The sequence below is a fragment of the Balaenoptera musculus genome, chromosome 20 (genome assembly GCF_009873245.2).
Source record: "Balaenoptera musculus isolate JJ_BM4_2016_0621 chromosome 20, mBalMus1.pri.v3, whole genome shotgun sequence".
Classification (NCBI taxonomy): Eukaryota; Metazoa; Chordata; class Mammalia; order Artiodactyla; family Balaenopteridae; genus Balaenoptera; species Balaenoptera musculus.
In genome coordinates this window covers 13115643-13128974 of record NC_045804.1, presented here as the reverse complement: position 1 = coordinate 13128974, position 13332 = coordinate 13115643, and the positions used below count along the sequence as shown (strand labels likewise).

At 51.9% G+C, this 13332-nt stretch overlaps 1 protein-coding gene across 1 annotated transcript in view; it reads right to left on the bottom strand.

Annotated features, from left to right (window-relative positions):
• The window catches only part of TBCD (tubulin folding cofactor D), a 175603-nt gene that overhangs the window by 111280 nt on the left and 50991 nt on the right, over positions 1 to 13332 (bottom strand). Inside the window, exons 10-13 of the mRNA XM_036835790.1 lie at positions 11415 to 11551; positions 10716 to 10776; positions 9590 to 9664; positions 5020 to 5114 (exon numbers count right to left, since the gene is read on the bottom strand). Of these exons, the coding sequence (XP_036691685.1) occupies positions 5020 to 5114; positions 9590 to 9664; positions 10716 to 10776; positions 11415 to 11551 (368 nt within the window). The remainder of the gene's footprint in view (positions 1 to 5019; positions 5115 to 9589; positions 9665 to 10715; positions 10777 to 11414; positions 11552 to 13332) is intronic.

The following is a 13332-nucleotide window of genomic DNA, read 5'->3' as shown; positions in this document are numbered from 1 at the left end:
TCGGGGCTGAGGGGAGGGGGAAGGGGGAATTAGTGTTTAAGGGAGACAGAGTTTCTGTTTGGGAACATGAAAAGTTTTGGAAATAGATGGTGACAGTAATGGTTGTACAACATCGTAAATGTAGCTAATGCCACTGAATCGTACACTAAAAAATCATTAATATGGCAGATTTCTATGTCATATATATTCTAAAATGTTTTTAAAAAATTAATAGTGTAATAGACTAAAGCCATTGACTTAGATACTTAAAATAGGTAAACTGTATGTTAGGTGAACTATATATCCCAATAAAGCTGAAAATAACTTCTAAACGGATCCTTGAATTCACATTGAAGAAAACAAAAGTACTAACAAGCCCCTTTGCAACAGTCTCACCAGCAGCCCACAGCCATCTATCCCTACCCCTGGTTTAATCTTCGACCAAAATACTCCGCTCCCAAGGGCGGGAGAGGGCTGAGTATGAAATGAAGCACACACACACTTTCACTCAAGGAGAAAAGCATTTTAATATAGAAAAACACAACTCCTACTCCACACACTAAGCCACAGACGTCTCATTATGGCTGTCACTTTTCTTACAGGCTGGAATGTCCAAACAGCTCAAAACTGCACAAAGGTTAAAAATCAGGAAAGCGCACAATCATCAGGAGAATGGGAAAGTGCCAGGAGGGGTCAGGAGCAGTGAAGAGTGGGAACCCAGGCACAAAGGACCATGGGGAGGGACTGGTCAGGAGACAAGAGAGGTCAGCACTCTGCAAATGAAGGCTGTGGCCACAGCCAGGACTCACCCACCGGCGCAGGCCGACCCCAGGCCCCACGGCCACTCCACCAGGGAGGCGGTGCGGCAGCCACAACTTGCGGCCCCTTCCAGAAAGACAGGAATGCCTCTGAGGCTGACTTTGGCTTGAGGACCACCCCCCCAGAAGCCCTTCCTTAGACCACACAGCCCACCAGGACACCGCCACCCCTACCCCAGCCCCACAGCTCTCGGGATCAGACAGTGGCTCTGCCACCCTTACCAGCATTTCCCTAATAACTGCACAGTTCATCCTGTCTTGGTGTCTTCTCACAGTACCCAGACTAACGCTAGAATGCTATTCAGATGCTAGTTTTTGGATGATGTCGCAGAATACAGCCAAGTAGGGAGCGCCACGAATTGGTCCCTCCACCAAACCAACCAGTAAGCTGGCAAAAACAGAGAGAATCAAGTTTTTCAGCACTCCGGAATCTAATCAAAAACCTGCCACAACCAGGGGAGTGCTTAGTGAAGAAGGAGGCTACTAAATTTCAGCATTTAAGAAACCTCTGGGGACTTCCCTGGTGGCACAGTGGTTAAGAATCCTCCTGCCAATGCAGGTGACACAGGTTTGATCCCTGGTCCGGGAAGATCCCACATGCCGCAGAGCAACTAAGCCCACGAGCCACAACTACTGAGCCCATGTGCCACAACGACTGAAGCCCGCATGCCCCAACTACTGAGCCCACGTATCACATCTATGGAAGCCTGCTCACTCTAGGGCCCTCATGCTGCAACTACTGAGCCTGTGTGCCGCAACTACCGAAGCCCACGCACCTAGAGCCCATGCTCCACAATGAAAGAAGCCACCACAATGAGAAGCCTGCACACCACAATAAACAGCAGCCCCCGCCCGCCGCAACTAGAGAAAGCCCACGCACAGCAGCAAAGACCCAATGCAGCCAAAGGAAAAAAAGAAAAAGAAACCTCTGTTAGGTCACTGGCTAAATGCTAAGATAACAGAACAGAGACTTCAGTGACCAAACATAACAGGGAGTACAGTCGTTGCAAAAAAAAAGTCTGGAAAAAGTCACTAAATAAAGAGGTGACTAACAGTCTTCAACAGCAACAGCAGCAAACTGCTGGCAAGGGAGGAGAACCTGGTTTCCAGAGTTATCACATAATAATATGTCAGAATGTCCAGTTTTCAACCAAAAAATAACAAGGCACACAAAGAAACAGAAAACTATGGTCCATTCACAGGAAGAAAAAGAAATTGACAGAAACCACCCCTGAGGAAGGCTAGACAGTGTCTTACAAGACAAATACCCTAAATCAATTATCTCAAATAAGCTCCAAGAGCTAAAGGAAACAAGAGAACAATGTCTGAACAAACAGAGAATGTCAATAAAGAGACAGACTATAATAGAGACCACAAAGAAATTCCAGAACTGAAAATAGAGTAACTGAAATGAAAAATTCAGCTGAGGAAGGAGAACAACAGCAGATCTGAGCAGGCAGAAGGAAGGACCAGAGAACCTGAAGACAGGGCAATCCAAACTATCCAGTCTGAGGAGCAGGAGAAAAGAGAGTAAAGAAAAAGGAACGGTAAGTGTTAGACCCATCACCTCTGGCGCCTACTCCAGGACAAGACCACTGTCGCCTGCACGACCCCTCCCAGGCAGGAGATAGCGCAGCTCCACAACCCACCGGCCACGCAAAAGGTCTGCAGAGAGGCTCAACCCATGTGGAGGGCACCACAGGCAAGAGGCAGCCAGCCACTCAAGTGAAGATCATGGGCCAACTCATCATATGTGACATCTCAGTTTTTTGGCCACAGCTTGACACTTTTCATCTACAACAACACTCTCATTCTGGCTGCTTGTGGTCGGTGGACACTGCTGACATCATGAGATACGACAGACACACACATGCCAGCGGGTCTCAGGCATGAAAAGCAGACAGAGGGCTTTGGTCTCCTTCAAGTTAAACTGGAGTCGGCACCACACAGGCGGAGACTTCATCTTGACCCACCACACCCTCACATACCCACACACCCACACACATCTATTTTCACAAATAAATGTGTAAGTCACTTAGGATGGAACAAGAGTAAATAAAAGCACAGTAGTACATCTCCGTGGCCTTGGGGTAGGCAATGACTTAGATATGACACCAGGGGCACAAGCAACAAAAGAGAAGACTGATAACCAGACTTAAAACTTACAACTTCGGTGCATCAAACAATACCACTGAGAAAGTGACAAGACAACCACAGAGGAGAGAAAATATCCACAAATCATACATCTGATAACAGACGTATCTGTAAAGAACTCATAACAATAAAAAGACAAATAACCCAATTTTTTAAATTAGCAAAGGATGTGAATAGACATCTCGCCAATGAACATATCCAAATGGCCAAGAAGCACATGAAAAGATGCTCAACACCATTAGTCGGTAGGGAGATGCAAATCAAAACCACAGTAAGATACCACTTTACACCCACTAGGATGGTTATTTTCAAAAAAAAAAAAAAAAACAGAAAAACAAGTGTTGGAGAGGATGGGCGGAAATTGGAACCCTCATACGCAGCTGGAGGAATGTAAAGTGGTACAACCATTTTGGAAAAGGGTTTGCAGTTCCTCAAAAAGTTCAAGACAGATTTAGCATGTGATCCAGCAATTCCACTCGTAGGTCTATACCCAAGAGAACTCAAATCACATGTCCACACAAAAACTTGTATACAAATGTTCAGGGCAGCATTATTCATAATCACCAAAGGTGAAAACCCAAATGTCCATCAACGATGACGGGATAAAACAAATGTGTGTCCATACAATGGAATATTACTCAGCCATAAAAAGGAATGAAGTACTACTGCTACGTGGTGCAGTAGGGATGAATGTTAAAAACATTACACTAAGTGAAAGAGGTCAGACACGAAAGACCACTACCAGAGATTCCATTTATATAAAGTGCCCAGAAAAGGCAAAGTTATAGAGACAGAAAAAGATCAGTGGTTGTCTGGGGCTGGTGGTGTTGAGGGAAAATGGGGAATGACTTTTCCTGAGTATAGGGTTTCTTTGAGGGAAAATGAGATTAGATTAAGATGGTGGTTGCACAGCTCTGTAAATATACTATAAACCACTGAACTGAACACTTTAAATGGGTGAACTTTATGGTATATAAATCATATCTCGGGACTTCCCTGGCGGCGCAGTGGGTAAGACCCCGCGCTCCCAATGCAGGGGGCCCGGGTTCAATCCCTGGTCAGGGAACTAGATCCCACATGCATGCTGCAGCTAAGAGTTCGCATGCCACAACTGGGGAGCCCACATGCCACAACTAACGAGCCCTGGAGCCACAACTAAGGAGCCCACGGGCCACAACTAAGACCTAGCACAACCAAATAAACATTTTTCAAAAAATCGTATCTCAGTAAAGCTGCTACAAAAATAAGCAGAAAGAGCCCATAGAAACCGAGGGTCCTCTGCCCTGCTTGTGCTTCACAACGCCAAGCACACAGCCAGCACCTGAAACACCCCCACAGCTCAGCTGCTGAGCTGCACCCTTCTTTGCACAGATGTCCTTGTTCCGGACAGAAGTCGCCCTCGGGGTACACGGTGTCTGTGGTGACACACTCCCGCACAGGGCCCTCTCCATCCTTCACAGGCATCCCTCCCTTCTGTCCACAGAGGCACAGCGGGCCGCTCCCAGGGACAGTCCCCACCCACCACAGACAAGCGCCCCCATGCGGCCGGGCCCGAGAGCTGGCACGCGCAGGCCTGGAGTTCAGTGGCCCATCTGCACCAGCCGCACTGTGCCCCTGCTCAGGCCCACTGCCGAGCTTCCTCCCCAGCCCCTCACTCGCGTGAGCCTTGTTCCCAAGAACCATGATGTCACTCCAGGGGCTAAACGCAGCGGCAGTGCACACATTCTTAACAGGCGATAGCACCCTCATGAGGGTGAAACTGGTTCTGGGGGACAAGACAATCTCAGACATCGCAACAGCTCGCGGCCCTCCAAATCCAGACCTACAGTGTACATGTGCTATTAAAATTTCACAGCGGGGAAGAGGCATCGGGAATCAGAAAGGCCAACATAAGAAAGAAGGCTGAGAGCACAGGTCTGGAGGGCTCTCTCCTGCAACACTCATGATGGTCAGGGAGGGCAGAGGCGTGGTGTGTGCTGACAGCTGGCCACACCGGGGAGGGGGCCGGATGAAGCACCTCGACATGCACAAATGGTCTTGACCACACAAAACTGAGCTTCATACTCACCGTCCGGGAGTCGGGAAGGGAGCAACAGGCCTCGTCTGCTCAGTTCCGCCAGCGCCAGACACCCGCCATGCCAGGCGTTGTCTGTCTCCTGGAAACTGAAAGCACAAAGAGCCTGAGACCCAGCACGATGCCCCCCAGAGCCCAGAGTGAAAGTCCACCCCCTGGACCAAAAGCCTCACTAAAACCCTGAGTGAGTTTATAAAATATCGGTCAGTAACGAGATAAAGTACTCCAAATCAACTGAAGATAACGGCCATGTTCAGATCTCTGGAGAATGAGTAAAAATCCTGGGTCAGCCTCACACGCCCCAGGGAGAGCAGCCCACACACGTGCCCACTGCACCTTCGGGCCAGATCAGCTAGCTCTCTCAGCCGTTTAAGCAGTTGCGCCGCTCAAGAAATGCTGGGCTCCCAACACAGTGACTGCACCAAATGAAGGTTAGGAAAATGTTAGCAGGAAGGGCAAGGAGACCCCCTTTTCATGGATCCCCTGCTGGCTTCAATGATGAATATTGAGATTAGTAAGTTAGAATAAAACGGCATATACAGAACTTTTTTTGTACTGTTTGAAAAAGACTTTCAATAAACAATTGAAAAGCCAGTCAACTCATAAGCAAAATTTCGTATTTAATAAAACTTTCCTGAAGTGGTTTGGAAGCTCTCATGTTTAAAGGTGCAGCTCTAGCATTATAACTAGCGAGAATAACTCTTTCTTACATCAATAACTGTTTCTTAACATCAATAACTGTTCTGAGAGTTTCCACGCTTGGCTGCCAAAATAAACATGGAAATATACTTCACCCAAAACACCAGAGAAATTATAGGACTCTCTCCAATTCTGAATAAATTAATTTGATGGCAAAGAAATGTTTAGGAAAACCAAATAAATTGCATCACTGGCTGGCAACAAACACAAGAATACTCAGATAGGATAGAAACTAGGCTTATCTTTTCACTCAAAATACACTTAGCAGTGTCTCCCACGTGCCAGGCCCTGCGCTGGGCTCTGCGGAGACACGCTGACCAAGACAGACACAAAAGCTGCCCTGGACCTCGCCAGCAACCAGTGACTCAATTCCAATTATAACTTTCTTAAGTTCCAGATGTTTATTAAATGTCTGTCCCAAAGACTATATGACCGTTTCCACAATTTAATATTGTACTTTGTGTACTTCAGGATTTTAGTTGGAGAGAAGTGCTTTATGCTTTCCATAAAAGATTTAATAACATTTGGAAGAACCTGATAAAAGGTCAGCAGTATGATGACTCAATTATCACTAAAACAATCGCCAGTCACGCCTTTGTTTCTCAACTAAACGTGTGTGTGCTGTCGCTTGTCAATAGCTGTGGACAGTGCAGGACCTTGTGTCAGGCTGTAAAATGCCTGTGGCCCAAGGGAGACCGAGGAGGACCATGGCGTCCTGCCCGCACTGCTGCCTCTGCTCTACCCGCTCCAGGAGGACGTGGACCCTCTCCAAGGCCCAACCTGCACAGCGGGGATGGACGCAGAGTACCGAGTACCGCCAGAGCGCCCAGTGCCTGAGGGCGAGCTCCTGCCCCAGAGCCAAGCCCCAGACAACCATGGGAAGGCCCAGGGTCTCAGAGGAGTGGAGACAACAGCAAACAGAAGGGCCGAGACAGCAAGTTCGGGAGAGAGAGAAGCCAAGACGGGCTCGGGGCCACTGGCCTCACATCGGCAAGGGCACCCAATGAGGACCACCTGGAAGAGCAGAGTGGGGCGGCGTGGAGGGCGTGGGATGAGCGGAGAAGAAGTTCTTATCCTTCCAGCCACCTCATACCCACTGTCCCTAGAAGGACACGGAAAAAGGGGGACAGTGCGTGCAGGGTGCAGAGCAGAGGGGGACACCCCATCACCTTCATCTCCTTCTGAACTTTTAACTGCAAAACAGCACTAGAACTCAAGGAAAAGCCTGGGAAGGAGCCGTGAAGAGCACTTCCTGCTGAGACAGGGCTGCTCCCGCGGCCACAGCAGCACCACCATGGCACACCCAGGACCCAGGCCGCAGGGCTGAGGCCCGTCTGCTGACTGGGGACCCTCGCAGGCTTAGTGCAGATGGCAGACACAGAGGACCCGGCAAGGCCTCCCGGGGCAGGCTGCTTGCACCCACCCTGGACTGGCGGTGGGTCTGGGCACCATCTCTGGGATCCTGTCCTGAGGCCATCAAGGGGCTAACGCGTGGTTTTCTAAGTGGTGGGAGGGGTGGGGGAGTGCAGGTACTGAAGGGCACCTGCACATTCTGGGGCGGGACCTGGGAGGGGAGCAGAGGGCCAGAGGAGGTCCTGTGGGGCTCAGTGGGAGGCCCCAGCCACATAATCTGGCCCAGAAACAGGGCAGGGAGCGAGGTAACAGTCCCAGGAGTTGGGTGTTCTTACATGTGAGGGAATTAATGTCCTATTTCTGACCCACTGCAGAAATGGCTGGCGGCTCACCACATACCCCAGGAGGACACAAAAGGAGGGAGGAGACCAGAGCGGCCTCTGTGCTGGGTCGCCAGCCGGCCCGGCCGCCCTGCCAACCTCACACCCCAGCCCAGCTGGTCCCTGCTTCTCCCCATCTGCGCTGACTCCTTTCTACGGCCTGTTCTGCAATCAGGAGTTTCACGCCCATTGTGTGCGGTCCTGTCCAGGGAAAGACTGCCTCCCCGAGGGCCCACTCAGGCCCCTTCCCTCAATGTTGCGTTGGTCTTCTGGCCTTGGGAATCCGGAGCAGTGAGACCATTTCTACTCTCCACAACCCAGACACAAAGATCAGAGGAATTCATTAAAACGACAAAATAAAGGCAAAGCAGCGTCTGGAGATTAACTAGGACGAGTGAAACTGGACTAAGGTTGCAGGCCGAGAGAAAGGAACATACATCTGACCAGAGAAGCATGTTTTGGGAGAAAAGATGTTAGCGTTCAGGGGAGACACGTTGGGGTGAAGGGCTCACAGCCCTTGAGGCAGAGGCACAGCGGCTAGAGAAGTGACGGGGTTTGAGAGCTGGACGGAGAGGACCGAGGAGCGCGTGGGAGGGGAGACTGCAGAAAGAGCAGCAGAAGGAAGGCTGGACAAAGACGGCTTCAAACAGCCAGAGTGCTGTGCGGAAACACTCCAAGGAAGGAAAGAGGAAAGCGAAGCGCCTGAGGCAGACAGCCTCCCCAGGGGAACAGGTTGGGAGGAAAGGCTGGAGGCCCTGGCTCCTCCATCCTCCCAAACCCCCCACGCCCCTGGTTGCCCTGAACCCACACCTCTTCGCCTGGGACCAGTGGGGTGCCCGCGTCATCTCGTGCCCATCAGCAAGCCCCCAAAAAAGAACTCCAGGAAGACACCCTACAACAAGCCAGCAGAGTCATCATGCAGACCCACGGTTCTACAGGGTCCCGCGAAGGAGCACATGTCTTCTGCCACAGGAAGACATAGTGGCCACACACGCAACATTACTCTGAAACAGTAGTGTGAAACTGTCTCCTGCAGTCCTTAAACCTCACCAAGCAGGCTCGGGGCCCAGGGCAGGAGGAGCCGCGCCCCTGGGACCCCGTGGGCCGGCTTGGTGACCGAGGCCTGAGTGCCCATGAACTCCAACAGCACAGCTCTCACATGCATGGGGGCCCCGGGAAGAGAAGCAACTGGCTGACAAGGGTGGGACCACAACTGGGGGCCGAACACAACACCCATTCTCAAATCACCTGCTTCTGAAACCAAGGGGCAAGCAGGGCAAGAGTCCTGGGGAGCAGCTGCACTAACGGGGCCTCCCCCAGCCCACCTGCACTGCTCGGGGCTCTGCCCTTTGCCCCTGGCCTGCAGGCCCCAGGCTCAAACTCCCACACCTGCCACCTGCACCTCCTGGCCCACACCTGCACCTCGGGCAGGCCGAGGGTCCCCAGGATCCCCTGAGAGGTGAGGACAGATGCAGCACAACCATTGGCACATGTGGATATTAGATTTAAATCTGATGAAATTAAATAAAATTTGGAATTCAGACCTCAGTCACACTAGCCTCTTTTAAGATCTCAACAGCCCCAGATCTAGAACAGGCCGTCATCACAGAAAACTCTCTCGCACAGGGCAGCCCTGGTTTCATTCCAATGAAAACAAGTTTCCTTGAAGGATACGTTTCTGTGTGTGGACACGCGTAAAACTGACTTCTTTCTCCTTAAGGTTTTTAAATGTAATGGAGTCTAAGCTGACAAAAGAAATATAGCAGGGTGGGATGAATTGGGAGATTAGGATTAACATATATACTAATATGTATAAAACAGACAACTAATGTATAGCACAGGGAGCTCCACTTCACTGTACAGTAGAAACTAACACAACATTGTGAAACAACTATATCCCAATTTAAAAAAAAAAAAAGACGTATTAGGGGAACACACACACACACACACACACACACAAGAAATATATCAGAAATAACTAGAGTCCTCAAATGTAACTTCAAAAGGAAAAGAAATGACTTCAGAGAATCTGATAACTAGCTCAACTGAAAGAAAACGTAGGAGGAAGTAAGGAAAGAAAAGCCACTGCTCTTACCCAGAAACACATCTACCCCTCTAATCTCCCCACATACCTGAAACAGTCCAGCACAGACCCGGCCACATCATCCGCCAGCTCTTTGGGAAGTCTTCCAGCCAACCTACCGATTCTGAAAAGGAGAAGCAACGTCAGCAGCTGTCAGCATCACCAGCCCGTCGAGGGCACACGCTACGCTAGGAACGTCCCGAGTGACTGTCCTTCTCTCCAGAGGATGGCAAAGAGGCTGATTCTGCTCCATAAAGGCCACCTGCCCCATCAGGGAGCCCATCACACTGACATACAGAGGCAGGACAGGCATCTGGGGGACCAAGGCAAAGGGAGCCCACAGGGCAGGTGCACTTCTCAGACAGTCAACGGCTCCCAGCTCAGGCCACCAAGGTCCATCCCATGCTGCATGCCAACCGGGCTGGCTCCCATCAGGTCACTGCCCAGGCTGGGTCCCGGCCAGCGGCGCCCCAGAAAGGCCCACCCTCCCAGCCCATCGTACTCCAAGCAGACAAGACTTTGGGCTCCGAGGCTGGCCAAAAGCCCCCGTGTGAGCCTCCTCACCCCGGCATTCGCTATGTGAGTGGATTGGCACAGACACCCAGAACCTCTGTGGGGAGGGCCCACGGGCACCTTCACCCATTTTCCTTTTCTCCACAACATCTCCTTTGTACTCTGCCCCCTAACCCGCCCTGGCCCCACTGGGTGCGCCCGGGCGCCTGTGTTGGCTGTTCCCTCAGGCGTAGCAGAGGGGGATGCCAGCCCCTCCTGGGGGCTCTGGAATCCAGTGAGGCCGTGCAGCATCCGCTGCCTACATGGGGGGCCGCCCCTGGCTGCGGAGGCAGGAGGTGGGGGTCGTGGCAGCGAGGACATGAGGAGCAAGGAAAGGAACACCTGAAGGTAAAAAAGGCAAATGTGCTCATTCCAGCCAGAAGGGCAAGAAAATGAAGAAGCCACTGACCAACCTCAGTGATTTTCTTGAAAATCAGAACAAAAAGCAGTAAATGTAAATTAGGAAAAAATCATTCTACCTTTTAAAACTCTCGGAGCTGTTTGCAGCCCTCCAATTCCACAGGAAGTACGGAATGATTAAGAAGACTCAGGAGACCTGCAGGCATCTGGGGCCTAAGCTGTGAGCCCCCAGCCCAGCCCCCCAACCAAGTGCAGTCACCTACCCTTTGGCCGCAGACCACCGCACGATCGTGTCCTTGTCCTTCAGCCCAATCAGCAGCTGCTCTGGAAGAGCACAGGAAGGCCGGTCTGTGAGCCCCACGGAACCACCCAGAGTTCTAGATGAGCTCTCAGTTCCCAGCTTTAAGGTAACCCACCCTGCACATCACTCAAAACAGTGCCATAAAGGTAATTAAATGAAGAATCTCAATTCTAATCACAATAAAAGAACATTTCCTTCTGTGTGTCTTTAAATCATCACTGAAGGGCAATTTCTGTCCTAGCTCCTAACAGTCACTGGGCAGAGAGCACCAGCGAGGAAGGCCAGAGGCCGATGAGGGAGGCTTCCCAGAGAAAACAGCCTCTGCCAGAGGCTGCAGAGAGCAGCCCTCCTAGGGACAGGGTCTTAGAAATGGTCAGCCGCTAGGAAAGGCCGCACAGAGGGCTCCCAAGCAGTACAGGCCTTGCAAGCCGGTCAGTGGAAGCCCTGGTGGAGGACACATGGCAGCACAGGAAGCCTGATGGCGGAGGCAGGACGGAGCCTGCGGAGCTGCACGGCGCACTGCGACCAGGGCAGTCTAGGGCCGCAACGGGGGGCGGGGGAGACAGCAGATGCACACAGCCCCAGCCTCACCTCCCACCCTGCAAAGACCAGAGGTGGGGCCAGGTCCCCTGCAGGCCGAGATGAGGTGGCCCCCACTCACCTATCACGCTCTCCACCTCCTCGGGGACGTCGTCCTCTCCCTCGCTGTCAGGGGTCTCGGCCTGTATCCCTGGATCTCTAGGACTCTGGACGCCGAGCTGCAGGCTCGCAATCAAGGAGCGGCAGCCACGCTGGTACCTGCAAGGAGCAAACAAACACACCTCAGACCTGCTGCGACAACTTGGAGCTAGAAGATCCTGATGACTGAATTCAACAATTTAGTGTCACTGTGAAAATTCCATGTGCTTTACAGGTACAGGATAGACAGGAAGGAAACTGAGCAGTAACTGTAACCAGCATGGATTGTCAAGGAAGACAACAACCTCATCTTAGCCACAGAACATAGATTCACCTTCTGGATGACTCACAAACCGTCACGTGTCGGAAAGCTTTCTTAGCAGAAAGGCAGGTGGCAAAGCGTGACAACAAGAATGCACCCAACAGGGCTTCCCTGGTAGCACAGTGGTTAAGAATCCGCCTGCCAATGCAGGGGACACGGGTTCGAGCCCTGGTCCGGGAAGATCCCACATGCCGTGGAGCAACTAAGCCCATGAGCCACAACTACTGAGCCTGTGCTCTAGAGCCTGTAAGCCACAACTACTGGAGCCTGCGCTCTAGAGCCTGTAAGCCACAACTACTGGAGCCTGCGCTCTAGAGCCCGTGAGCCACAACCACTAAAGCCTGTGTGCCTAGGGCCCGTGCTCCACAACAAGAGAAGCCACTGCAATGAGAAGCCCGCGCACCTCAACAAAGAGCAGCCCCCGCTCGCCGCAACTAGAGAAAGCCTGCGCGCAGCAACGAAGACCCAACGCAGCCAAAAATAAATAAATAAAAATAAATAAATTTTTTTTTAAAAAATTATTTTTTAAAAAAAAGAATGCACCCAACAGAAATGGCAGGGAGGGCACGTTTGAACCCAATGGCCTTGGCCTTATTTCCACAGGCTCTGCCTCCAGGTCCCACCTGAGCAGAGCCCCACCCCCTGCCTCCGGGCCAGACACCGCCTTCCACACCAGGGGCCACAGCTGGTCCAAGCCAGCTCCCACAGATCCTGCCTCCTGAAAGGCTCTCACCACTTCCTGCCGCCCACACCCCCCGCCCCACCTGCTGAGGCCACCAGCATCATCTCCCACAGCACCACGAAGGGGCCAGCAGCACAGGCCAGCTCAGCTGTCTGACTGCACAGCCCCTGAACCTCTGCTTGCCTCAGTTTCCCATCTGTAAAATGAGGCCCCACCCAGAGGGCTGCAACGAGGCCAGGTGGGAGGATGTGCACAAAGCACTCAGACCAAGTCCTGTGCAGAGAAAGGCCCAGGAACGCCTCCCCTCCTAGAAGCGGGACAGGCACGCTTGGGCCTGACTCTGGGGCAGCCCCATCTCAGGACAGGGCCTGGGGCATAAAAGGTGACAGGTCGAGTTACAGCATGATTATTGGGGGCCGCAGCCTAAGGCCAAGTCCAGTTCCAGATAACTGGGGCTTCAGAGACAGAGCCAACTCAGACACTGTTTAGCTGTGGCCTTGAGGCCTCAGATTCCGTGAAACAAGGACGGTGTGGGCAGTTCCCAAGATGGAGGTTCAATCAACTGCCAATGGCCAGTGACTTAATCAACCCTGACTATGCAATGAGGCCTCCAATAAAACCCAAAAGGAAGACTTCCCTGGAGGTCCAGTGGTTAAGACTCCGAGCTTCCACTGCAGGGGGCGCAGGTTTGATCCTTGGTCTGGGAACTAAGATCCCGCATGCCACATGGCCAGGCCAAAAAAAAAAAAAGGAGTGGGTTAGGAGAGCTTCCAGGTTGGTGAACACAGGGAGGAGCAGGAAGGGTGGTGAACTCAGAGGGCATGGAAGCCTTGTGCCCTCTCCCCAGGCCTTGCCCTCTGCATCTCTTCCACCTAGCCGTTCCTGAGTTATAGTCTT